At 47.9% G+C, this 27,080-nt stretch overlaps 1 protein-coding gene across 1 annotated transcript in view; it reads left to right on the top strand.

Annotated features, from left to right (window-relative positions):
- The window catches only part of LOC124116142 (C-1-tetrahydrofolate synthase, cytoplasmic-like), a 48,387-nt gene that overhangs the window by 8,448 nt on the left and 12,859 nt on the right, over positions 1-27,080 (top strand). The window contains exons 4-16 of the mRNA XM_048403086.1: positions 6,586-6,645; positions 6,890-6,966; positions 9,044-9,144; positions 11,026-11,162; positions 12,987-13,098; positions 13,486-13,655; positions 14,640-14,698; positions 15,376-15,549; positions 16,088-16,224; positions 24,413-24,642; positions 25,547-25,649; positions 26,219-26,295; positions 26,931-27,071. Of these exons, the coding sequence (XP_048259043.1) occupies positions 6,586-6,645; positions 6,890-6,966; positions 9,044-9,144; positions 11,026-11,162; positions 12,987-13,098; positions 13,486-13,655; positions 14,640-14,698; positions 15,376-15,549; positions 16,088-16,224; positions 24,413-24,642; positions 25,547-25,649; positions 26,219-26,295; positions 26,931-27,071 (1,578 nt within the window). The remainder of the gene's footprint in view (positions 1-6,585; positions 6,646-6,889; positions 6,967-9,043; positions 9,145-11,025; positions 11,163-12,986; positions 13,099-13,485; positions 13,656-14,639; positions 14,699-15,375; positions 15,550-16,087; positions 16,225-24,412; positions 24,643-25,546; positions 25,650-26,218; positions 26,296-26,930; positions 27,072-27,080) is intronic.

Here is a 27,080-nt window from a genome sequence, read left to right as displayed (position 1 = left end):
GTCTCCCACAACTGCTGCTATAGCGAAATCTACCACAGAGATCTCAATTACCTCATGCAGCACGTGCGTAGCCACCTAGCTGCCATGTGACACCCTTCACTCTTGTCTCTTCGCTTGCTCTAGCAAGACGTACAATAAACTGCTCAAGCGTTCCTGTTTCTCCGACCATTCGGTGATATTTATTACTGTTTATTCTCTCTAATAAACTGTGCTTTTACGGGGCGTTTGCTGTAACTACGCTTGGAAATCTTTTTCCCGCCAAAAGGAAATATTTTTCCCGCCCTTTTTTTTTTCTATATACTTGCGGGGTGTCTTGTATGCACGTTGCGTCTTACGTTCCCCTGTTCTAGTATATCTTGGGGTTTTTACATCACTTATTCCTCTATATGTTATATGTGTATGTTCTATATTCCCATTGCTCGTTTATTTTCTTGTGAAAATACTCGTTTGTGACTATTTGTGGTGCATGTGTTGTAACCATGTTTTGCTCTTTGTTCATAGTACAAACAAAATGTCTGACATGGATGTTTCGCCGTCCTCCACCCCCTCTACCCCTGCAACCAGGAGCTGCGGGGTGTGCCGCAAGCGAGCGCTACCGGCTGTATGTGCAGTCCGTTTCCACCCCTGTGGTGGTCGGCTCGTCCGGTCGGGGTCCCCTTGCGGGTACCACCACCACGGCTGTGGCGGTTCCCTTGGCGGCCCGTGGGCTGTCCGGGGTTTCCGTCGCTGCATTACTTGCATAACTTGTGGACTCCAAGCTGGCGGCCTTATCTCAGGATAGGCCGCTGGCTGTTCCGTCCCCGGCCACTTTGGTGGCCGCGGGGTCACCGGTCCTTCCCCCGAAACCGTTGCTCCCGCTATCGGTTAAGGACCGCGTGGCCATGGTTTATGACCTCTTTGAGGACATGCCCCGGCCGGTACCGCGGGGAATCCACGACTGTGGGTTCCTCCGAGGTATACGATGAGTCTTCCGACACGGCTTTCCCCGCATCGACCTTGCTGCGCGGTTTCAAGCCTTCCTTGGAGAACGCCTTCGCGGCGGCCTCCGGTCGGGGTCTCCCGTTGCCTCCGACGTCGTGGAGAAAGGGTTTGTTCCCGGTACATGACCTTGCCTTTCCCGAGGCTGGTCCTACCGCGGAGGCCCATGTTGAGCGGTTGGGTGTCCGTGCCCCACCGGCTGCTACGGTAACGCAAGCTACCTTGCACCAGCTGGACGCCCTCGCTCAGCACTCCATGTCTCCCACAGCTGCTGCTATAGCGAAATCTACCACAGAGATCTCAATTACCTCATGCAGCACGTGCGTAGCCACCTAGCTGCCATGTGACACCCTTCACTCTTGTCTCTTCGCTTGCTCTAGCAAGACGTACAATAAACTGCTCAAGCGTTCCTGTTTCTCCGACCATTCGGTGATATTTATTACTGTTTATTCTCTCTAATAAACTGTGCTTTTACGGGGCGTTTGCTGTAACTACGCTTGGAAATCTTTTTCCCGCCAAAAGGAAATATTTTTCCCGCCCTTTTTTTTTTCTATATACTTGCGGGGTGTCTTGTATGCACGTTGCGTCTTACGTTCCCCTGTTCTAGTATATCTTGGGGTTTTTACATCACTTATTCCTCTATATGTTATATGTGTATGTTCTATATTCCCATTGCTCGTTTATTTTCTTGTGAAAATACTCGTTTGTGACTATTTGTGGTGCATGTGTTGTAACCATGTTTTGCTCTTTGTTCATAGTACAAACAAAATGTCTGACATGGATGTTTCGCCGTCCTCCACCCCCTCTACCCCTGCAACCAGGAGCTGCGGGGTGTGCCGCAAGCGAGCGCTACCGGCTGTATGTGCAGTCCGTTTCCACCCCTGTGGTGGTCGGCTCGTCCGGTCGGGGTCCCCTTGCGGGTACCACCACCACGGCTGTGGCGGTTCCCTTGGCGGCCCGTGGGCTGTCCGGGGTTTCCGTCGCTGCATTACTTGCATAACTTGTGGACTCCAAGCTGGCGGCCTTATCTCAGGATAGGCCGCTGGCTGTTCCGTCCCCGGCCACTTTGGTGGCCGCGGGGTCACCGGTCCTTCCCCCGAAACTGTTGCTCCCGCTATCGGTTAAGGACCGCGTGGCCATGGTTTATGACCTCTTTGAGGACATGCCCCGGCCGGTACCGCGGGGAATCCACGACTGTGGGTTCCTCCGAGGTATACGATGAGTCTTCCGACACGGCTTTCCCCGCATCGACCTTGCTGCGCGGTTTCAAGCCTTCCTTGGAGAACGCCTTCGCGGCGGCCTCCGGTCGGGGTCTCCCGTTGCCTCCGACGTCGTGGAGAAAGGGTTTATTCCCGGTACATGACCTTGCCTTTCCCGAGGCTGGTCCTACCGCGGAGGCCCATGTTGAGCGGTTGGGTGTCCGTGCCCCACCGGCTGCTACGGTAACGCAAGCTACCTTGCACCAGCTGGACGCCCTCGCTCAGCACTCCATGTCTCACGGAGACACTTACTTGGCTGCAGCGGCCAGTCTGGTCGAAGGTTCTCCCACGGACCGTGACCAGCGCATTTACAACTGCCTGCTCAGTTTAAATGCTTCCTGGAGTACGTTGCCGAGGACCCTCGGCACACACTTGCTCTTGTTGGGTCCCTGCATAGGCGCCAGGCTGCTGCGGCCGGTAGGTCTAAGGGGTCGGGTTCTTCTTCCTCTGGGAAGTAGCCCCGCCCTGAGGGCTGCGGTATGGGCAATCTGCTGCCCTTTCGCGGGAAGACGGGGAACTGGGGGAAGCCCAAGTCGTCTAAGGACGGCAAGGGCCCCTCCAGGTGACTCTCATTGGAGGGGTTCGTATGCCTACAGCGCCAACTTCGGTTGGCCCTTCGGCGAACCCGAGTCACTTGGCCCTGGACAGTTGCGCCTGCCGCAGCCTGTCAGGGCCCCCTTTCCTTCCCCAGTGGGAGACAGACTCCAGACCCACAGTCACTCGCTACTCGATCTCACGTTCGAGTTTTACGCTCTGGTGGACAGTGTCCCATGCCAGCTACGCGCCCGTCACATCCCAGGTGTGCGGTACGTACTGGCCGATGCTCTATCGAGGCCTCAGGATCCGAGCCCCACAGAGTGGATGCTGAACCCAGTAGTGTTTCAGTGGCTGTGCGAACAATTGGGTCGTCCGATGGTCGACCTGTTCGCAACGCGGTTCAACAATCAACTCCCGTTGTTTGTATCACCAGTCCCGGACCCGAGGGCCATCGATCACGATGCTCTCGCGTTAGACTGGACGGGCTTGGACGCTTATGCTTACCTGCCGACAGCGTTGATACCACACATTCTAAGCCGGCTCCGAGGAGTTCGCTGTCGAATGTTACTGATCGCGCCCATGTGGCCGAACAGATCGTGGTACCCCGACTTGCTGACCCAGGTCACGCAGTTGCCATTTCCACTGCCTGTGAGACCGGATCTCTTGATCCACCTTACACCCGTCAGCTTCATCCAAACGCAGGGCAGTTCAATCTGCACGCGTGGATGTTGTCACCGAGCGTCTGAGGAGTAAAGGTTTTTGTCGCCGGGCGTCTCGGGCATACGTAAGTATGCATCGTGATTCTACCAAGAAGGTGTATAATGCACGTTTGGTTATTTTCACGAAGTGGTGTTGTAAACATCACATTCATTCGCCAGATAAGGTATCTGTGCAGGATATTGCTCGTTTCATGTCTCACTTACGACAGACCCGGAAACTCTCCGGGGGTTCCATTGCCAACTATATCTCGTCCGTTGCTACGGTACGGGACGTTGCTATGGGTACCAGTCTCTCCAAAGAGCCGGTGATACGGGGTATTATCAAGGGTTTCAAACAGCACGACCTTAAGAAGGGCCGCCTTCGGGCACCGGCATGGGATCTTTCCCTAGTGTTGCAATCACTTACGGAAGCTCCGTATGAATCCTTGCATAGTGCTTCGTTCCGGCATGTGACTTGGAAAACAGCATTTCTCCTCTCCTTTGCCACGGCGGCACGTGTATCCGAAATTCATGCACTCGATGTCGCCAAGGTACGATTCGATAGGGGTGACGAAGGAGCGGTCCGCCTGGGCCTGCTCATGGGCTTCGTCGCCGAGAATCGGGCAAACGGAGAGAGAATTCACTGTAAGATCACTCAAAGAAATCTTACATCCTGCTGATACTGAGGACAGAGCGCTGTGTCCGGTTAGGGCCCTTAAGTATTATCTTAAGGCTTCCAATGAACGTAGACAAGGGCGTGACCGTCTGTTCTTATCGTGTAACCCTAATCGCACGGTTGACATAACTCGCAACTCGATTGCGTTGTGGCTTCGTTCTGTCATCAATCTGGCGTACCGGTCTCGGGGGTTACCGGTAGCGGGGTCAAACCCGCACGAGATCAGGGCGCTAGCGGCAACATTTGCCCTACACTCGAATATCTCTGTTCGCAGAATATTACGAGGTTGTTACTGGCGTTCTGACTCTTTTTTTGCCAATCATTACCTCAAACAGGTCACTGATGCCGTCGTGGAGAGTGTGCACCGTCTTGGCCCGCGGATCGCGGCGCAAGCGGGCACCTAAGGGGTGTGCCCAGCGCAATTCCGAACTCCTCAGGCGTCAGACCTTGCACGGTGGTCAATCTGGGTCGACTCCAATGTTCCCACTGCCGTGGGTACAGGAGTTGGGGTCCCGCAAACCAGCGCACTCACACCACAGGTGAGGGCGGCTTTTTGTGTGCTTTGTCCTTATTTGTATTTTGACAATTATGTATTTAATTGTCTGTCGTGTATCCCAACCTTGTGATGCATGCTTACAAATACTGGAATTAGGTCACGCGCCTAATGCATACTTTAAGTAGGCTTGCTCTGGGATATACGGTCTGAATGAAATTAATTTCCCTCTTTTCGACTGTTTAACTTGATCTAAGATTAAGCTCACGCGGATACAGTGTTCTCATCCGCTGCGGCGATGAAATACCTATCCAGTGGGGCCGTTTGGAGTCACCAATCGTTTTGGCAATGACGATTGAGCCTTACGGTATGCGCTTGACAGTGCTTTGGTATTCCTATAGGGTAACGCCTAGCTAGGTGCATGCGCATCGAGTGCTTCCGCCTTGGTGTTTACTTCCGCTGGTCGGAAGGAACGCTAGCAGTCAGGATTCGGGTTGTAGGTTCTCCCCACCGCATACTGTGGTAGTCAGCCTCGGTATAACAGTGGTAACGTATTACTTAATGTAATTTGTAGAATTTTCCTATTCGGAATATTCTATAAGTAATACGTTACCACTGGGCTGCTGCCCGCCCGTCCGTCCCCCGAGCACTTGCTCTCGCAAGAGACAAGAGTGAAGGGTGTCACATGGCAGCTAGGTGGCTACGCACGTGCTGCATGAGGTAATTGAGATCTCTGTGGTAGATTTCGCTATAGCAGCAGTTGTGGGAGACAACAGCCTCGGTATAACAGTGGTAACGTATTACTTATAGAATATTCCGAATAGGAAAATTCTACAAGTTAATAAGGTTAAACTTTCCACATATTGTCGTCAATACAGTATTGAATGACCTATTAGCATGATTAGTCCAGTAAAAAATGTTTTCTTGTTTTTCATGTTGTTTTTCAAAACTGACGAGTATTTTATCTTTCAGCTCTTCACAAATCTATTATAGTAAACCTAATTGTGATATACACCTGCCCTCATTTTCCAAGCTCCCCTCTTCTGAAAGTATGAAAAGATGGTCCCCGAGGCCAGTGTTACCATGCTGAGGTTACTCTGTGAATCAGACACACCATAAACACCATAAAAATTCTGGTGCAAAAGCGAAATTTTAGTTGAAAAAGTTGTTTCTTAACAGTGCTTAAATATACCTGAGCAAACTATAAGGGATTGGGGTAACTTTAGGGCAGGGTGATCATGAGGAACAAGAAATTTGTTTCAACAAGTCTTATATACGTGAGTGAGTAAGGATTATTTTACACTGCTTCTGTGCAATATTTCGGCATTGTCATGACAAGGTCAGCAGAAATGGGCTTCACACACTGTACTCATTGTTTTCACACATTGGAAATCGAACCCAGGCTTTTGGCGTGACAAGCGAACTCTTTAACCACTAGGCTACCCCACTGCCCCTAACACACAGGGGCGGTCAGGTAGCCTAGTGGTTGAAGCGTTCGCTCGTCACGCCGGGTTCGATTCCCGACATGGGTACAATGTGTGAAGCCCATTTCTGGTGTCCCCTGCCGTGATATTGCTGGAATATTGCTAAAAGCGGCGTAAAACCATACTCACTCACTCACTCACTCACAACTTGGTGACCCAGGGGGTATCTGGGTAGAGTAAAATACCCCAGCAACCAATGCATGTAATCACTGCCTTGACCTTGAAGCAATTTTATACAGTATCAGTTATATCACTGCATGCTAGCTTCAAGTGGAAGGATGGAACAGTTTGATGCAGGCTGAGCATATTTACACTTTCGGCGACACCAACATTGGTATCATGGCAACAGGCATCATTATCTGGGGTGTATCTGGAATTTGAACCCAAGCAGACTGTGACATAGCCACACAGCTCCACATATCATTTTGTGGAACCTTCAAATCGCCCTGTTTCTCTACAGATTATCAAGACAGTAGAAGATCTCAACAACAATGTCGACATCCATGGAATCATTGTACAGGTAGAGCTATGCTTGACGCTTCATCTATTACAGCCACGGCATCTTGTGATAGATCTGTAATAAACAATTCACCTGAGCAAGTACTAGTGTTAATTGTATAGAGTTATAAGAAGGACCCCAAGATTAAAATGATTAATTTCAAACATTGCATGTATCCTGTGTCTCAAGCTGTAAATGCCTGTCAAAGACAAGTTGCGAGATGCGTCTGTATCCTGGACGACTAACCCACATTCCTGTCTTACAGCTCCCTCTGGACACAGACAATGAAGTCGATGCCAACTTGGTGACAAATACCATACTACAGGTGAAGGATGTTGACGGGTGGGTATTGTATAGTCTATAACACAAGCTTGAAAACTCCTTATATTTGAATCTCCTTTGAAAAGGCTGTAAGATTTGATAAGATGCCTTAAGAGTCCTTAAATTTGAATATATCAGTTGACAGGGCCTTATGATTCAATACATGCGAAGAAAAAGGCCTTAATCTTAGCAGTCATGGGCTGTGAATTGGAGCCATTCTAATCTTAGTTGCTAAAGTAGGATCATGACCTTGAAAGGCCTTCAGAATGCCCAAATGTGGTGACTCAAGTTTTGTTTGAACTCTACTGTATTACCCTACTCAAGTTTTGTTTTAACTCTGCTGTATAACCCTACTCAAGTTTTGTTTGAACTCTGCGGTATTACACTACTCAAGTTTTGTTTGAACTCTGCGGTATTACCCTACTCAAGTTTTGTTTGAACTCTGCGGTATTACCCTACTCAAGTTTTGTTTGAACTCTGCGGTATTACCCTACTCAAGTTTTGTTGGAACTCTGCGGTATTACCCTACTCAAGTTTTGTTTGAACTCTGCGGTATTACCCTACTCAAGTTTTGTTTGAACTCTGCGGTGTTACCCTACTCAAGTTTTGTTGGAACTCTGCTGTATTACCCTACTCAAGTTTTGTTTGAACTCTGCTGTATTACCCTACTCAAGTTTTGTTTGAACTCTGCTGTATTACCCTACTCAAGTTTTGTTTGAACTCTGCGGTGTTACCCTACTCAAGTTTTGTTTGAACTCTGCGGTATTACCCTACTCAAGTTTTGTTTGAACTCTGCGGTGTTACCCTACTCAAGTTTTGTTTGAACTCTGCGGTATTACCCTACTCAAGTTTTGTTTGAACTCTGCGGTATTACCCTACTCAAGTTTTGTTGGAACTCTGCGGTATTACCCTACTCAAGTTTTGTTTGAACTCTGCGGTATTACCCTACTCAAGTTTTGTTTGAACTCTGCGGTGTTACCCTACTCAAGTTTTGTTGGAACTCTGCTGTATTACCCTACTCAAGTTTTGTTTGAACTCTGCTGTATTACCCTACTCAAGTTTTGTTTGAACTCTGCTGTATTACCCTACTCAAGTTTTGTTTGAACTCTGCGGTGTTACCCTACTCAAGTTTTGTTGGAACTCTGCGGTATTACCCTACTCAAGTTTTGTTGGAACTCTGCGGTATTACCCTACTCAAGTTTTGTTTGAACTCTGAGGTATTACCCTACTCAAGTTTTGTTTGAACTCTGCGGTGTTACCCTACTCAAGTTTTGTTTGAACTCTGCTGTATTACCCTACTCAAGTTTTGTTGGAACTCTGCGGTATTACCCTACTCAAGTTTTGTTTGAACTCTGCGGTGTTACCCTACTCAAGTTTTGTTTGAACTCTGCGGTATTACCTTACTCAAGTGTGTGGAAGGAGAGCCCAAAGGGATTCAGGTTGTAAATTTTACCACAACCAACTAGCATCATCACATCATATCTGGGGTAGATTTTGTACCCCCTAAGATATATCATATCATGATACTACTAAGGGACACAACTCTGTATGGTGAAATGTTCCTCTTGCGCCCCCTTGACATGTTGTGATGGAGATGTACTTTATTTGTCTCTGAAACAATGGACTTAGTTCATGGCATAAAACTTGAATAGATAATGATAAGTTGGAGCAGGTTTGAGTTTCTTGGTGCTAAAAAGTTTGAAAGATTTCACCACATTGGTGTTAGGATTGGTATAAGAGATTTATTCCCCTGCTGAGAAATTTATTCCTCTCCAAGGTGGGATACACAGTATTTTATCAAGATCACGTGGACCAATCAGATCTCATCATTCTGACATGGAAGTATGATAATATATGTTGTCTTCCACATGCCGGGCGAAAAGAGCTGACAATAGGAGAATAGGATTGTATGTCTCTGTAACTTGCATGGCATTTTACTCCGATTGTGTGGATCACTTTGCTTGTGATTTCTGTTGCCTGGACTGTACTTGGTATTTACAGCCAACATGATGATGTAGTATCGCTGACAGCGACATTATAAAAGAATTCACTCATTCACTGATTGACAAATACTGACACTGCATTGATTGTGTTTCAGCCTCCATGTTGATAATGCTGGTCGACTGTCTCGCGGTGACCTCGACAGTTGTATTCTCCCATGCACACCTCGAGGCTGTCTGGACCTCATTCACAGATCAGGTGAATATGTCAATGATGGACTTTATGTGAAAGCTGTTTGGTGGGGCTTCCCTAAAAGTATATTGGTTTGTTTAATCCCTTATTGGCATGAGTATCTGAGCTTGTTTGATTAGAGGCATTTTGTTAGCATCAAGATTTCCATTTTCTGTCCTGAATATCAGCATATTCAGCTTTTATCCCCTGGTTTGAAAAATGGGGGATATAGCAATCACCATGTCCATCCGTCTTGTTGAAACTTTCTATAAGGATCAGTCTAGCGGGAACTGGTGCCTTTTGATAATTTGGATTTTTATTTCTTTTCTTTTTTATTTCCTAATTTTTCATGATGAAAACAAGTTGTTTTCCATTTCCAGAGCAGAACTTCAAGACCATTCAATAAGTCTTGTTTAAACTTTCTGTGTAGATCAGTCTAGTGGGAGCTAGTGACTTTAGACATTTTTGGATTTAAAAAAAAAATCACCAAGACGACAAGTTGGACTGAAAATGAGGGTATTCCAGAGCAGAACCCCAAAATTGTTGGAAAATTTTGATGAAACTTCCTATGCAGATCAGTCTAGTGGTGAACTGGTGCCTTTTTGATGATTTGAGATATTGAAAAATACTGAACAGCATTATTATTTTCTTCACTGAAGGTATCCAATGGCAATGAACCAAAAGTGGCCAAACTTCTTTTCAGAATTGCACCAGACCGGGGGATATGTCATCTCCTGATGACTCTTGTTAAGATATGTAAAAGATTTTTCAGTGTATGTGTTGCATATGGTCAAACAGACCATCTTTCGGCATGAGGAAAGACTTGGGTTCCCTTGTATTGTGTCATGTGTGTGATGGAATGTCCAGACAAATGGGTTAGCACTGCTGGGGACAAACAGGAGGATGCCATGTTACAGCTGTCATGAGGCTGATAAAAGCAGCAGAATTTAGTATTGCTTGCATGGGGATAACAATAGTGCATTAGTGGGAGACATTGTCAGAATCACTTGCAGTGCAGTGTCGGATGATGCAGGGATTTCTCTAGACCTGCTCACAGGCTGATATTTGCCCCCAGATCTGAAGCAATTGTCGGTAAAAATTCACAAATTTGCAAAAGACATTTGCCAATAATGTTGTTATTGTGATTATAGTAATAACAAATAAGAGCTCCAGATAAGCTTTTTTACCCATGCATTTTAAAATCATTGGGTATCACTAATTCTATCTGGGTATTCAAATTTCTGTTACCCACTAGTTTTTAGACATGTGGGTATTTAAGTTCAATATTTAAAAACACTATTCATCTAGTCCCTGCAAACTGGTGTCGTGTGGGTTCGAGAGCTTTATAGGACTCAAAAATGCCATGATACTTCCACAACAAAATGTGATGGCAAATGATCATGACATAACTGTCATCGTGGAGTTTGGCAAGGTTGATGGAATGCCCGTTTATAATTTCAAAATAAGTTGCTGATTTGCTAATCGAATACGCAGGGTTACTTCACAATATTTTGATGATACGCACACGTTTTATTTTTGTAGCATATCTGTAATGTTCGTTGCGTATTTGATACGCTTGGATTTTATTTAACTGCGTATTTCTGCATTTCTGATGCGTATTTTACGCAGATACACAGCTTATCTGGAGCTCTGCAAATGCTATTGCTTTGCAGAGGCAGCTTGCATTTCACTGATAACAGGACCAATAACAAAAAGAGGCTTTAATGTGTAGTTTGTATTTTGTATTCAATGACACATTAAAATACCCTTGAATTTAAGAAAATAAGGACTCTTTGAAAGTCCCTGTTTTGTGCAAATTGTTGGTTTTTTCCTCACTTTGTGTGCCAAAGACACTTAGTGTTGAGTCCTAGATACAGCCCTGTAATGTCAAGTTGGTGGTGTGTGCAGGTGTGGAGGTGAAGGGCAAACAAGCTGTGGTGCTGGGCAGGAGCAAGATCGTGGGAGCCCCGATGTCCGACCTCCTGCTGTGGAACCATGCTACCGTCACCCAGTGTCACTCCAGGACAGCTGACCTCAAGGCAGAGGTGAGTGTTGTGTCAGGTGACCTCAAGGCAGAGGTGAGTGTTGTGTCGGACAGCCGACCTCAAGGCAGAGGTAAGTGATGTGTCGAAAAGCTGACCTCAAGGCAGAGGTGAGTGTTGTGTCGGAGGGCTGACCTCAAGGCAGAGGTGAGTGTTGTGTCGGACAGCTGACCTCAAGGCAGAGGTGAGTGTTGTGTCGGACAGCTGACCTCAAGGCAGAGGTGTTTGTTGTGTCGGAGGGCTGACCTCAAGGCAGAGGTGAGTGTTGTGTCGGACAGCTGACCTCAAGGCAGAGGTGAGTGATGTGTCGGACAGCTGACCTCAAGGCAGAGGTGAGTGTTGTGTCAGACAGCTGACCTCAAGGCAGAGGTGAGTGTTGTGTCGGACAGCTGACCTCAAGGCAGAGGTGAGTGTTGTGTTGGACAGCTGACCTCAAGGCAGAGGTGAGTGATGTGTCGGACAGCTGACCTCAAGGCAGAGGTGAGTGTTGTGTCGGACAGCTGACCTCAAGGCAGAGGTGAGTGTTGTGTCGGACATTTGACCTCAAGGCAGAGGTGAGTGTTGTGTCGGACAGCTGACCTCAAGGCTGAGGTGAGTGTTGTGTCAGACAGCTGACCTCAAGGCTGAGGTGAGTGTTGTGTCGGACATCTGTCCTCAAGGCCGAGGTGAGTGTTGTGTCAGATGACCTCAAGGCAGAGGTGAGTGTTGTGTCGGAAAGCTGACCTCAAGGCAGAGGTGAGTGTTGTGTCGGACGGCTGACCTCAAGACAGAGGTGAGTGTTGTGTCGGACAGCTGACCTCAAGGCAGAGGTAAGTGATGTGTCGGACAGCTGACCTCAAGGCCAATGTGAGTGTTGTGTCGGACAGCCGACCTCAAGGCAGAGGTAAGTGATGTGTCGGACAGCTGACCTCAAGGCAGAGGTGAGTGTTGTGTCGGACAGCTGACCTCAAGGCAGAGGTAAGTGATGTGTTGGACAGCTGACCTCAAGGCAGAGGTGAGTGTTGTGTTGGACAGCCGACCTCAAGGCAGAGGTAAGTGATGTGTCGGACAGCTGACCTCAAGGCAGAGGTGAGTGTTGTGTTGGACATCTGACCTCAAGGCAGAGGTGAGTTGTGTCGGACAGCTGACCTCAAGGCAAGAGGTGAGTGTTGTGTTGGACAGCTGACCTCAAGGCTGAGATGAGTGTTGTGTCGGACATCTGACCTCAAGGCAGAGGTGAGTGTTGTGTCGGACAGCTGACCTCAAGGCAGAGGTGAGTGATGTGGCGGACAGTTGACCCCAAGGCCAATGTGAGTGTTGTGTCAGACAGTTGACCCCAAGGCCAATGTGAGTGTTGTGTCAGACAGCTGGCCCCAAAGCAGAGGTGATTGTTGTTTTGGGGATGGGTTTTGTGGCTGAGAGACAGTCTAACCTCACCCATGAAGATCAGAGTTAGAATTGGTCTTCAGCAACCCATGCTTGCCATAAAAGGCGACTATGCTTGTCGTAAGAAGCGACTTACGGGATCGGGCGGCCAGACTCGCTGACTTGGTTGATGCATGTCATCGTATCCCAATTGCATGGATTGATGCTCATGATGTCAATCACTGGATTGTTGGGTCCAGACTCGATGTTTTGCAGACTGCTGTCATATTGCTGTGTGCAGCGTTAAACAACAAACAAACAAACAGTCTAACCTCAATTCAGTAGACCATGACATTCAGTTGCAAGTTCTGTGTGGTATTATTTTTGTGGTATTTCAAAACACTCTGTGTCTGTATGACTATCCCGGCAGAGCGCTGTCGATTAGCCCTTCATTCTGCTGACCAGACCTCACTATGACCACAGGTACAGAAGGCCGACATCCTTGTAGTAGCTATCGGCAAGCCCGAGTTGGTTCGGGGGGACTGGATCAAGCCTGGGGCTGTAGTAGTGGACTGCGGCATCAACTCCATTCCAGGTAGGGAGCCGCATTCAACTAGGGGACCGTTGGGTTCATCTTGGAACAGTTGACTTGTCTTTGCATGTGTTTGTGATGGGTGCCACCATTGGGGCAGGATATGCTCACCTTTTTCATGAACACTTGGTGTCATCTTTATTTGATAGTAAATCTTATACACACACTTATAATATGGCTTGAATCGTACAATGTCCTCTGCTTTTAGTAGAGATTTCTTATGATTATGGAAAGAGTTTTGCCACTTTTATTTGATATTTAATAATGACCACTAAGTCTTTAATCATTATCATAAGAGTTATAGCTCTGTGACGGTACAGAAGGTGAAGGCGGGTGAGGTTCCCTGACAGTGTATTCCACCTTGGTGTGATGCCCACGACCTACTTGCAGATGCAACCAAGAAGTCCGGGAAGAGGCTGGTTGGGGACGTGAGCTACAGCGAGGCGAAGGAGGTGGCGTCGTGGATCACGCCAGTCCCAGGGGGAGTGGGGCCGATGACCGTGGCCATGTTGCTGAAGAATACTGTGGACCAGGCAAGACGGGCCATGGAGAGAGCTGGGGTGAGTGGTGCAGCTCACAGACAGGGTGTAGGTGATCGTCTTGGACTTCAGATTGGTGAACACCAGGGCCCACTTGCACAATACGATCTTAGCGCTAAGACTATTGTAACCCTATGTTAAAGTATGGGAGTTAAGATCATCTTAGCGCTAAGATAGCTTTGTGCAAGTGGGCCCTGGACATGAACTGTCCTCTGTAGTAGACTGCAGCTGACATTTTGATGACTGCAGCTGAAATATTGATGCCAACAGCTGAGATATTGATGACTGCAGCTGAACTATTGATGACTGTAGCTGAAATATTGATGACAACAGCTGAGATATTGATGACTGCAGCTGAACTATTGATGACTGTAGCTAAAATATTGACGACAACAGGTGACATATTGATGACAACAGCTGAGATATTGACGACAACAGGTGACATATTGATGACAACAGCTGAGATATTGATGACAACAGGTGACATATTGATGACAACAGCTGAGATATTGATGACAACAGGTGACATATTGATGACAACAGCTGAGATATTGACGACAACAGGTGACATATTGATGACAACAGCTGAGATATTGATGACAACAGGTGACATATTGATGACAACAGCTGAGATATTGATGACAACAGGTGACATATTGATGACAACAGCTGAGATATTGACGACAACAGCTGAGATATTGATGACAACAGCTGAGATTTTGATGACAACACCTAAGGTATTGATGACATTAGTTGACATTGACAACATTTGAGATATTGATGATTGCAGTTGAGATCCATTAGGTGTGCCAGAAACGTGATCGTGGGTTCTAATTCGCGATTTGTCCTCATGTTTCTTGGCTTATCGGGGCCATACCCGTCATCAGTGGTTTCCCCATAGTGTTAAATGTCCCTACATGCTTTCCTCACACAAACCCATGATATTAACTGACATTCTGGTCTAAGTGGCGTTAAAGTAAACTCACTAACTCACTCCGCTTTCAGGGGGTCAACAAATGGAGCCTGACCTTGTTACCGCTGCAACTGAAGACCCCAGTGCCAAGGTGAGAAATGTAACACCCACAATAAATTAACAAGAAATCTATCGATGCGACGCATCAACTCGGCCGTAAACTCTTTGTATGTCAAATTATTTTTACAGTAGGATAATTAACCCAAAATATTTAATACACACAGGCATGTTTTAAACAATATGAACAATACTAGTTTCAATTCATTTCCTTTTTTTTTTCATCTTAAACCATGTTTTTGAATACTATGTGTTTACCTCCCTGATAATTAATTTGCTAAACAAAAGACAGTAAGAGCTAGCCCTGTAAATCCTGCATTAGTCTGGACTAGTACAAGCAGCCACACACAATGTATGCACATTGCTACATAAATGCAATAATCTTGAATGTGACGTTAATCCTCATTCCCCCTTGTCTCGGGGGCACGGGTGGCCCAGTCGTCTAAGGCGCCGCGATTCGCTGTGCAGAGTTGCGTCCCTTGGGCACGCCAGAAACCTATGATTTGGGTTCGAATCCCGGTTCGCCCCAATTATGTTTCTAGGTTTGTCAGCACCATACCCACGCTTGTGGGTTTCACCGAAGTGGTAAACGACTAAGACCTGCATCACTTTGGGCTTTCCTCCCACATTAAGCTGTCACGCCGTGATATAACTGAAATACTGTTAAAAGCGGCGTTAAACCAACTCACTCACTCCACCTTGTCTCCTCAGTGACATTGAAGTGGCCCAGTCACAGACACCACGGGACATTGCGGTCCTGGCAAAGGAGATAAATCTTCAACCTGAAGAGGTCGACCTGTACGGGAAGAAGAAGGCGAAGGTCTCCCTGCAGGTGCTAAAGAGATTGGCCAATCAGAAGGATGGACGCTATGTAGTGGTCACAGGGTGAGTTGACCAGTCGGTCTTGACCTTTTAAACTAAACAAGACAATGACAAGTGGTGATGTCTTGTTTAGTTTATAAGGTCAAGAATAGGTCAGAATCAACAGGTGGTTATACATGATCATGTAGTTTTTGTCTATCTTTCTCTGAAGCTCAAGTTTTAGTGAACTGGTTGATGCAGTTCAAACGTCTAAAATAACTCTTGAAAATGTTTAATCTCATTATTATAGGATCTTTAACTCTGATTCGATACCTGTCTCCGTCAACATCTGCCAATGCCTGCACAGGATGTCATATCAGGTCAAGTTTATAGTCAACCAGTCAGATTTGTGGTTCCTAGGCTTCTGTACAAATGAAAAGGGCAGTTCCCAATGGAGAAAAAAAAGGGCCGACGACAACTTGCGATGGGCAATGTTGGCAAAATTAAAGATACATGTATAGGGAGGACAAACCATTAGAAAAAGATGCCACCTGATTTGCTAGAAAAACCATGTGCCTACGTTCATATGTGCTCCCTCTGGATAAATGTCATTATGCTGTAGGATCACGCCCACACCACTGGGAGAGGGAAAGAGTACTACTGTCATCGGTCTGGCTCAAGCTATCGGAGCACAGCTCAAGAAGAATATCTTCGCCTGTGTCAGGCAGCCGTCTCAGGGCCCCACATTTGGCATCAAAGGTAGCGGGAATATTGCGACATGATTACCTCTGTATGCTACCAACAAGGGTTGCCATGTTAGAATAATAACTTTCCATCATCAGCTCTTGTGATTTATTAAACTGATTCATCTGAAGCAAATGATGCTAGATTGCTTTGTTGTGGAGAACAGTAGTGTCATTTATTGTCACTCCCCCACGAGACTGAGTTCCAAAAATGGTACCGTAAATTTATTTTTTTGAGAGTTATGGCCCTTGCTCCATGCTTTTCAACTTTGTGCACACTGCGTAAAAATGGGGACAAGTTTTCTCAGAAACTACTGAAGTTACATGCATGATAGTTTTGCATGCTGAGGCTTTAAAAAATAAAAGAATTGGTTCTCAGGCAATGGCTTTTGAAAATTTAGTGCAGGCGGGCGGTGTTTTTTTTTGTTATTCAAACTAGTATGTAACCAAATAAAATCGGTTGTGTAAGCATAGAAACAGTTGTGTACAATCAACCTGGGAAAGGGCCTCCATACATAAATGTATTCCTTGATGAGTATAACACTGGAATACAGTATTTGACTACCATTGAGTTTGGAATATTTATGGACTTTTTTGGGCTTTTCTCCTACATCAAGCTGACATGCTGTAATATAACTGGAATACTGTTAAAAGCAGTATTAAGTCCAACTCACTCACTCACTCACTCACTCAACGTGCTGTGAGAGCGTGAATGGTCTCAAATCTATATCACTGGCATGATGTCAACTGGAAATGAGATTCAATCTCCTTGGAGTCTGATCTGTTACCCCACTGCCTCTCTCAATGTGGATATGACAAACTCCATGGTAGGTTGCGGCAAGTGAACTTACTAATCTGTAGAGCTGAGTATGACCTGTTATCTTGCAATATGATTTGTATCACGATACGGACTGAAGATACTACTGGTATCACGATAGGTCAAATGGGAAGAAATGATGAAATCACTGAAATACCGCTGTAAAACTTCTTTCTTCATGCATTTATTTATTATACCCCCGACAAAATGTCGGGGGTATATAGTAATACCAAGGTTCCGTCCGTCTGTCCGTTCGTCCGTCCGTCCGTCCGAAAACTTTGTCTGCGCGATTTCTCTTAAACTATTCAGGGGATTCATCTCAAACTTAGTAATATAATCTGTGTCATATGGAGGGTTGCAGTCCAAAGAAGAAAATTGTTTTTATTAATTTTCCATTTTTTTATGAATTTTTCAAACCCTAGGCTAACCCTATCCTAGCTATTTAATTTGTAACTACTGACACACTAGGCGGGTCGGGGTATTAGTGAGCCACGCTCACTTTTGCACTTGTTGTTATCTCAAATTACATTAAGTAATACGTTACCACTGTTATACCGAGGCTGTTGTCTCCCACAACTGCTGCTATAGCGAAATCTACCACAGAGATCTCAATTACCTCATGCAGCACGTGCGTAGCCACCTAGCTGCCATGTGACACCCTTCACTCTTGTCTCCTTCGTCTGCTTAGCAAGACGTGTTTTCTCCTGCTGAAGCGTTCCTTGAAGATTTGAAAACAATCAATGTCTGACATGGATATGTCCCCTGTCTCCACCCCCTCTACCCCTGCTCCTCGGAGTTGTGGGGTGTGCAGAAAGTTTTTGTCGTCCCGGGATCCCCACGATCGTTGCCCGCGGTGCAGGGTTCCTTGCGAGGAAACCCGGTGCACCCTGTGCGAAGGTCTGGGACCTGCGGAGTTTGAGCGGTACCGGCTGTGCGCGCAGTCCGTTTCCACCCCTGTGGTGGCCGGTTCGTCCGGTCGGGGCCCCCGTGCGGGCACCTCCTTGTCGGCTGCGGCGGATCCCCTTGCGGCCCTCGGGCTGTCTGGGGCTTCCGTCGCCGCATTGTTGTCGCAAATTGTGGACTCCAAGCTGGCGGCCTTATCGCAAGATAGGCCGCTGGCTGTTCCGTCCCCGGCCTCTTCGGTGGCCGCGGGTTCGGACGCGGGGTCCACCGGTACGGCGCCGGCTGCCGTGGTTACCGGTCCTTCCCCCGAACCGTTGCTTCCGCTATCGGTTAAGGACCGCGTGGCCATGGTGTATGACCTCTTCGAGGACATGCCAAAGCCCCTGCCGATACCGCTGGGTATCCACGGTTCCGTGGGTTCCTCCGAGGTATACGACGAGTCGTCCGACAAGGCTTTCCCGGCATCAACCTTGCTGCGCGGGATTAAGCCGTCTTTGGAGAAAGCCTTCACGGCTGCCTCCGGTCGGGGTCTCCCGTTACCTCCCCCGTCGTGGAGAAAAGGGTCTTTCCCAGTTCATGACCTTGCCTTTCCCGAGGCTGGTCCTTCTGCGGAAGCCCATGTGGAGCGTTTGGGGGTCCGTGCCCCACCGGTTGCCACGGTACCGCAAGGTACCCTGCAACAGCTGGACACCCTCGCTCGACACTCCATGCTGGCTATGTCTCACGGAGACACATACCTGGCTGCGGCGGCCAGTCTGGTCGAAGGTTCTCCCACGGACCGTGACCAGCGCATTTACAACTGCTTGCTCGGTTTGAATGCTTCCCTGGAGTACGTTGCCGGGGCTTCGGCCTTTGTTTCCGGCACGTGCCATTTTCTTCGGCGCCAGTCGTATCTGGTTGCTTCAGGGTTGGACGCTGCCAATCAGGAGGTGCTCCTTTCGCAGCCTTGGTCTGCTCGGACCCTGTTTAATAACAAGATCCCTGGGGTTCTGAAGGAACAACAGGCCGCTGTGTCTGCCGAGGCCTCTCGGCACACACTGGATCTTGTGGGGTCCTTGCATAGGCGCCTGGGTGCCGCTCCGAAGCGGAGCGCGCCCCAGGTTGCTGCGTCCGGCAGGCCTAAGGGGTCGGGTCCTTCTTCCTCCGGGAAGAAGCCCCGCTCTGAGGGCTCCGGTAAGGGTTCTCAGCAGCCCTTTCGCGGGAAGAAGGGGAACTGGGGGAAGCCCAAGTCGTCTAAGGACGGCAAGGGCCCCTCCAGGTGACTCTCATTGGAGGGGTTCGTATGCCGACAGCGCCAACTTCGGTTGGCCCGTAGGCGAACCCGAGTCACACGGCCCTGGACAGTTGCGCCTGCCGCAGCCCGTCCGGCCCCCCTCTCTTTCCCCAGTGGGAGCCAGACTCCAGACTTACTGGGAGAATTGGGAACAAGTGTTCGACGACCCGTGGGTGGTCAACACGATTCGGTACGGCTATCGGCTCGATCTCAAAGCGAATCCGCCGCTCACCGTTGCCCCGTCGGCAGGTTTCTATTCGGAAACCGATCTTCCCTTCCTCGCCGATGCCATCGGCAGGTTGGTGGAGAAGAGGGCAGTTCGGGAGTTAGCTCTACCAGAAATAACACCGGGGTTTTACTCCAGGATATTTCTCGTTCCCAAGAAGGACAGTGCCGAACTCAGAATGATTCACAACTTGAAATCGTTCAACGAGTTCTACCTGCGCAAGCCGCCCAAGTTCAGAATGTTGAGCTTGACGGACCTGAAAGCACTGATCATGCCGGCCGACTGGCTAGCTTCGATCGACCTGAAGGATGCTTATCTGCATGTTCCGATTCACTCGGATCATCACAGGTATCTCAGGTTTGTCTTTCAAGGCAGGCACTACGAGTGGGTTGTACTCCTATTCGGTCTTTCGTCCGCTCCCTGGCTGTTCACCCGGTTAACCACCCCCATAGTGGGGTTCCTCCACCGGAGGGGTGTCCGGTACTTCGCGTACCTGGACGACTCGCTAGTAGCAAATCGAATGTCGGACACCCTGTCACGCCATCTCGTTTTCGCACGTCGGCTCTTGGAGCAATTGGGGTGGATTGTCAATCTCCCCAAGAGCGAGTTAACCCCTTCTCAGAACTTGCAGTTCATCGGAGGTCGGTTCAACTCGGTGTCCCATCGCCTATTTGTCCCCCCAGACCGGTGGCACAAAATTCAGGCGATGATTGCCAAAGTCTTAGCGGTGCAACAGACTGTTCACTTTTGGGAACAGCTGTTAGGGCTACTTGTATCAGCCCAGGACTGCACCGTACGGGGTCGTCTCCAACTCCGCCCGCTGCAACGGTTTTTAATCCAGTTGTTAGCAACGGAGGTGAACAGTGCGACCGTCGCCCTCCCGGATCGGCTCCGACCGCATCTGGAGTGGTGGACGGTCCCTTACAATGTCTTATCAGGAGTCTCTATGCGGCCCTACCGGGCCACGTTGAACCTGTATACAGACGCCTCTCTAGTGGGCTGGGGCGCCCATCTAGAGGGGGAGGTGAGCTCGGGGCTGTGGTGCGTAGACGAACTAGGTCTTCACATCAATTGTCTCGAGTTCAAGGCAGTGATCAACGCAGTCAATCACTGGAAGCATCGTCTCGTCGACGCCCGGCTCATGCTGGCGACCGACAACACGACGGTAGTGTCCTATGTGAACAAATTGGGGGGAACCCACAGTCACTCGCTGCTCGTTCTCACGTTCGAGTTTTACGCTCTGGTGGACAGTGTCCCGTGCCAGATACGCGCCCGTCACATCCCAGGTGTGCGGAACGTACTGGCCGATGCTCTATCGAGGCCTCGGGATCCGAGCCCCACAGAGTGGATGCTGAACCCAGTAGTGTTTCAGTGGCTGTGCGAACGTTTGGGTCGTCCGATGGTCGACCTGTTCGCAACGCGGTTCAACAATCAACTCCCGTTGTTTGTATCACCAGTCCCGGACCCGAGGGCCATCGATCACGATGCTCTCGCGTTAGACTGGACGGGCTTGGACGCTTATGCTTACCCGCCGACAGCGTTGATACCACACATTCTAAGCCGGCTTTGAGGAGTTCGCTGTCGAATGTTACTGATCGCGCCCATGTGGCCGAACAGATCGTGGTACCCCGACTTGCTGACCCAGGTCACGCAGTCGCCACTCCCACTGCCTGTGAGACCGGATCTCTTGATCCACCCTCACACCCGTCAGCTTCATCCAAACGCAGGGCAGTTCAATCTGCACGCGTGGATGTTGTCACCGAGCGTCTGAGGAGTAAAGGTTTTTCTCGCCGGGCGTCTCGGGCATACGTTAGTATGCATCGTGATTCTACCCAGAAGGTGTATAATGCACGTTGGGTTATTTTCACGAAGTGGTGTTGTAAACATCACATTCATTCGCCAGATACGGTATCTGTGCAGGATATTGCTCGTTTCATGTCTCACTTGCGAGAGACCCGGAAACTCTCCGGGGGTTCCATTGCCAACTATGTCTCGTCCGTTGCTACGGTACGGGACGTTGCTATGGGTACCAGTCTCTCCAAAGAGCCGGTGATACGGGGTATTATCAAGGGTTTCAAACAGCACGATCTTAAGAAGGGCCACCTTCGGGCACCGGCCTGGGATCTTTCCCTAGTGTTGCAATCACTTACGGAAGCTCCGTATGAACCCTTGCATAGTGCTTCGTTCCGGCATGTGACTTGGAAAACAGCATTTCTCCTCTCCTTTGCCACGGCGGCACGTGTATCCGAAATTCATGCACTCGATGTCGCCAAGGTACGATTCGATAGGGGTGACGAAGGAGCGGTCCGCCTGGGCCTGCTCATGGGCTTCGTCGCCAAGAATCAGAGAGTCGGGCAAGCGGAGAGAGAATTCACTGTAAGATCACTCAAAGAAATCTTACATCCTGCTGATACTGAGGACAGAGCGCTGTGTCCGGTTAGGGCCCTTAAGTATTATCTTAAGGCTTCGAATGAACGTAGACAAGGGCGTGACCGTCTGTTCATATCGTGTAACCCTAATCGCACGGTTGACATAACTCGCAACTCGATTGCGTTGTGGCTTCGTTCTGTCATCAATCTGGCGTACCGGTCTCGGGGGTTACCGGTAGCGGGGTCAAACCCGCACGAGATCAGGGCGCTAGCGGCAACATTTGCCCTACACTCGAATATCTCTGTTCACAGAATATTACGAGGTTGTTACTGGCGTTCTGACTCGGTTTTTGCCAATCATTACCTCAGAAAGGTTTCTGATGAAGACGTGGAGGGGGTGCACCGTCTTGGGCCGCTGATCGCGGCACAAGCGGTCATCTAGGGGGTGTGTCCAGCGCAATTTCAAACTCCGCAGTCGTCAGTCCTTGCACGGTGGTCAAGCTGGGTCGTCTCCAATGTTCCCACGCCGTGGGTACAGGAGTGGGGGTCCTGCAAACCAGCGCACTCACACCACAGGTGAGGCGGCTTTATGTGAGTTTTGTCCTTACTTGTATTTTGACAATTATGCATTTAATTGTCTGTCGTGTATTCCAACCTTGCGATACATGCTTACGAATACTGGAATTAGGTCACGCGCCTAATGCATACTTTCAGTAGGCTTGCTCTGGGATATACGGTCTGAAGGAAATTAATTTCCCTCTTTTCGACTGTTTAACCTGATCTAAGATTTAGCTCACGCGGATACAGTGTTCTCATCCGCTGCGGCGATGAAATACCTATCCAGTGGGGCCGTTTGGAGTCACCAATTGTTTTGGCAATGATGATTGAGCCTTACGGTATGCGCATGACAGTGCTTTGGTATTCCTATAGGGTAACGCCTAGCTAGGTGCATGCGCATCGAGTGCTTCCGCCTTGGTGTTTACTTCCGCTGGTCGGAAGGAACGCTAGCAGTCAGGATTCGGGTTGTAGGTGCTCCCCACCGCCTACTGTGGTAGTCAGCCTCGGTATAACAGTGGTAACGTATTACTTAATGTAATTTGTAGAATTTTCCTATTCGGAATATTCTATAAGTAATACGTTACCACTGGGCTGCTGCCCGCCCGTCCGTCCCCCGAGCACTTGCTCTCGCAGAAGACAAGAGTGAAGGGTGTCACATGGCAGCTAGGTGGCTACGCACGTGCTGCATGAGGTAATTGAGATCTCTGTGGTAGATTTCGCTATAGCAGCAGTTGTGGGAGACAACAGCCTCGGTATAACAGTGGTAACGTATTACTTATAGAATATTCCGAATAGGAAAATTCTACAAAACCTTTAACAAAGAAAACCACAAGAACAGAACAGTTTTAAATGAAGGGATGTTTATTAAATGTACGTGAGTCCTCAAGTGCTTGTGTTCTGCCATGCATACAGGTGGCACAAGGCTACTTCTGCTATAAGGGGGGTAACTCTATTAGTTCCTGTTGTGTTACAGCATATCGTGAGATCTCACAAATTGACGATTCAAGTATCGTCTGTAGCTAAGTATCGATATCGTAGGTATCAGTGAATTGTTACAGCCCTACCAATCAGCATATCATCAAGGCTTTTTAATTATCAGTAGAAGCAGGCAGAGCATTCAACATATTCAAAGCGGCAAGTCTTACTCATGTATCTGCAGTGTGACATTGACCTTCACTGAGGTTTCTAAAGTTACTGGCGCCGCGATTCGCTGTGCAGAGTTGCGTCCCTTGGGCACGCCAGAGACCTATGATTGTGGGTTCGAATCCCGGTTCGCCCCAATTATGTTTCTAGGTTTGTCAGCACCATACCCGTGCTCGTGGGTTTCACCGAAGTGGTAAACTTCTGAGACCTGCATCACTTCGGGCTTTCCTCCAACATTAAGCTGACACGCCGCGATATGACTGGAATACTGTTAAAAGCGGCGTTAAACCTAACTCACTCACTCACTCACTCACTCTAAAGTTACTTCCTTCAGTGGGAATACATTTCAGACTTCCATTATTTAAAGAATGACCTTACATGATAAAGAGCTAATTACACTTTTTTCCATATAGTGAATATCATATACCATATTTGACCTAATAAGCGCCCAGGGCGCTCTCAAAATTAGAAATAGAGGACTCCTATAAGAATATTATTTTGGAAAAAAAACAGAATTGAAAGATTTCGTGGTTTATGCTGACAGCCTGAAATGTTTATATACGACAGATATATTTTCCAGAATGTAATTGCCCGTAATTAAGGGTGTATATAACACACGAGTGCGTATTATACACGAATAAATAAGTCATGTGTACATTGATCAATCAGAAGGGGTGCTAATTGGGATTGTTCACTAGCCAATATATTAGCAAATATCGCCGTGGGTGCTTATTAGAGCGGGGCGCTTATTACATCGAATACGGTACATGTATTGGATAAAAAATATGATTATGCTCTCCACAGGCTAAAATAACAACACGTTTATTCCTATTATATGATACTGCAAAATGGCAACACTGTTGGCTAGTAATCTTTATGTATTAAAGATTATGAACCGATTATTTCTACCTCCAGGTGGCGCTGCTGGGGGCGGGTATTCCCAGGTGATCCCCATGGAGGAGTTCAACCTCCACCTGACGGGGGACATACACGCCATCACCGCTGCAAACAACCTCACCGCCGCTGCCATCGAGGCGCGCATGTTCCACGAGAGTACCCAGAAGGACGAGGCCCTGTACAAGAGGCTGGTTCCCACCAAGGGAGGCAAGCGAGCCTTCTGTAAGATACAGTTGAAGAGGATACAGGTAATTTCACCACAGTCATAAAATGGCCACAAAATCATAGTAGCTCCCATACTTCAACATTGACTGACAAAAGACACTCTGGTTTTGTTGAAACATTTGGCAAGAGGACAATTTCATGCTTTTATTAACTTTTGGCGGGACCTTCTTCTATATGGGGCGGAGGGGTAGACCAGTGGTTAGAGCGCCACGCCAGGCCCCGGGTTTCGATTCCTGATGTGTAGAATTTGTGAAGACCTCATCTGGTGTCCCCTGCTGTGATGATGCAGGACTATTGCTAAAACGGCGTAAAACCATACTCACTCACCCCTTTCTTCTGCCTCCTTATTAGATATGACTGAGTGAGTGAGTTGGGTTTAACGCCGCTTTTAACAATATTCCAGTTATATCACGGCGTGTCAGCTTAATGTGGGAGGATAGCCTGAAGTGATGCAGGTCTCAGACGTTTACCACTTCGGTTAAACCCAAGAGCATGGGTATGGTGCTGACAAACCTAGAAACAACATCGGGGCGAACCGGGATTCGAACCCACAATCAGAGGTTTCTGGCGTGCCCAAGGGACGCAACTCTGCACAGCGAATCGCGGTGCCTTAGACGATTTGGCCACCCGTGCCCCCTACTTGATATGAAAACGATGTTCAGGACATTGTAAATGGTTGTCAGTGTTGTAGGAAATGAACCGATCTCAAACCTCAGCATCTAGTGATGAAATCGCTTTTTGAAATGGGGACCTACTCCAATTGTTAAAGTGTTTCTCCTTCAGGTGAAAACATAGTTTGATTCCACACAATGGTGTAATAAGAAGTCTTTTGTTGGTGTTCCTGCAGTGCTGTTGGCCTCACTCATGGATTGCAAGGAGTATTATGTGCATTGTTGGGGTTTAAGAAATGTTTTTGTTTTTCTTCAGAAACTTGGCATCACTAAGACCGATCCTAATGAACTGACGCCGGAAGAAATACGTCAGTTTGCTCGGCTCGACATCGACCCAGAAACAATAACATGGCAGAGAGGTGAGACCATGAAAGAAGAAAATATGATTTAACAACCGGACAAATGATTACTTTATATCACGTTGCTGTGTCAGCGCTTGACATGATTGCTATCGTGGGGAATCCAGGTTAGAAGTGTTTGTTGTACAGAGCGACTAAATGGACGGATTATTGAGGCTCGGTGACATGGTTGATTGGGGTCATCCCATCCTGAAGATCCGGGGTAGAATAGGTCTTCAGCAACCCATGCTTGTCGTAAAAGGTGACTATGCTTGTCGTAAGAGGCGACTAACGGGATCGGGTGGTCAGGCTCGCTGACTTGGATGCTCATGATATTAATCACTGGATTGTCTGGTCCAGACTCAATTATTTACAGACCGCCGTCATATAGCTAGAATTTGTGAGTGCCTCGTTAAACAAATAAGCAGCCAACCAACCATCCCGACAATGTGAATTGTTGCTCATAAAGTCAATCACTGGATTGTCCAAACTTGATTATTTACAGGTAGCTGTCATTTAGCTGTAATATATGCTGAGTGCGGCGTTAAACAACAAGCAAATCCCATGTTAAACCTGACTGTGTGTTTCAGTGATGGACACCAACGACAGGTTCCTGCGGAAGATCACAGTGGGACAAGGCCCTCAGGAGAAGGGGCACACCAGAGAGGTGAGACAATGACTTCATTCCTGCCATGTCAGAATGGCATTGCAGAACTCTTACTGAAAGGTGACAGCCATTTTGAGTTTTTAATAAACGTTCGTTTATGTTCAACAAATTTAGCATAAATGTTTTTCACATACTCTAATAATGAGAGTGTTAAGAAGATACAAAATGTATTTTGACCAACCAGGGTAATCCATTGTAATTTCTAAAAGCCAAAACTGATGCCCTAAATTAATTGTGAGTAAATAGCAGTGTGTGACTTGTTCACTTACAAGGAGGGATGCGCAGTGGGGCAGCAGAATGGTTAAAGCGTTTGTTAATCACACCGAAAGCAAGGTTCGATTCCCTATGTGGGTACAATGTGTGAAGCCCTTTTCTTGGCTCCCATGATACTGCTGGACTATTGCAGTGTAAAACTGCCACTCACTCACTCATTACAGGGGATGTCAGGCTCACTGACTTGGTTGATGCATGTCATCATATCCCAATAGTGTGGATCGGTGCTCATGATGTCAATCACTGGATTGTCTGGTCCAGACTCGATTTTTTACAGACCGCCATCATATTGCTTGGATATTGCTGAGTGCAGCGTTAAACAAACAAACAAACAAAAAATCAGGGAATGTGTTCTGTTGTAGACCCAGTTTGACATCACCGTGGCCAGTGAGATTATGGCCGTGCTTGCACTGACCACTAGCATGCAGAACATGAGAGAAAGGCTTGGCAACATGGTTGTCGCCACTAGTCGAGCAGGAGATCCGGTCACCGCCGATGACTTGGTAAAGTAT

The sequence above is a fragment of the Haliotis rufescens genome, unplaced genomic scaffold, assembly GCF_023055435.1.
Source record: "Haliotis rufescens isolate VD_foot unplaced genomic scaffold, xgHalRufe1.0.p SCAF_3, whole genome shotgun sequence".
In the NCBI taxonomy this organism is placed as follows: domain Eukaryota; kingdom Metazoa; phylum Mollusca; class Gastropoda; order Lepetellida; family Haliotidae; genus Haliotis; species Haliotis rufescens.
The sequence above is the reverse complement of the archived record's forward strand: the minus strand, read 5'-3'. Positions and strand labels throughout refer to the sequence as shown.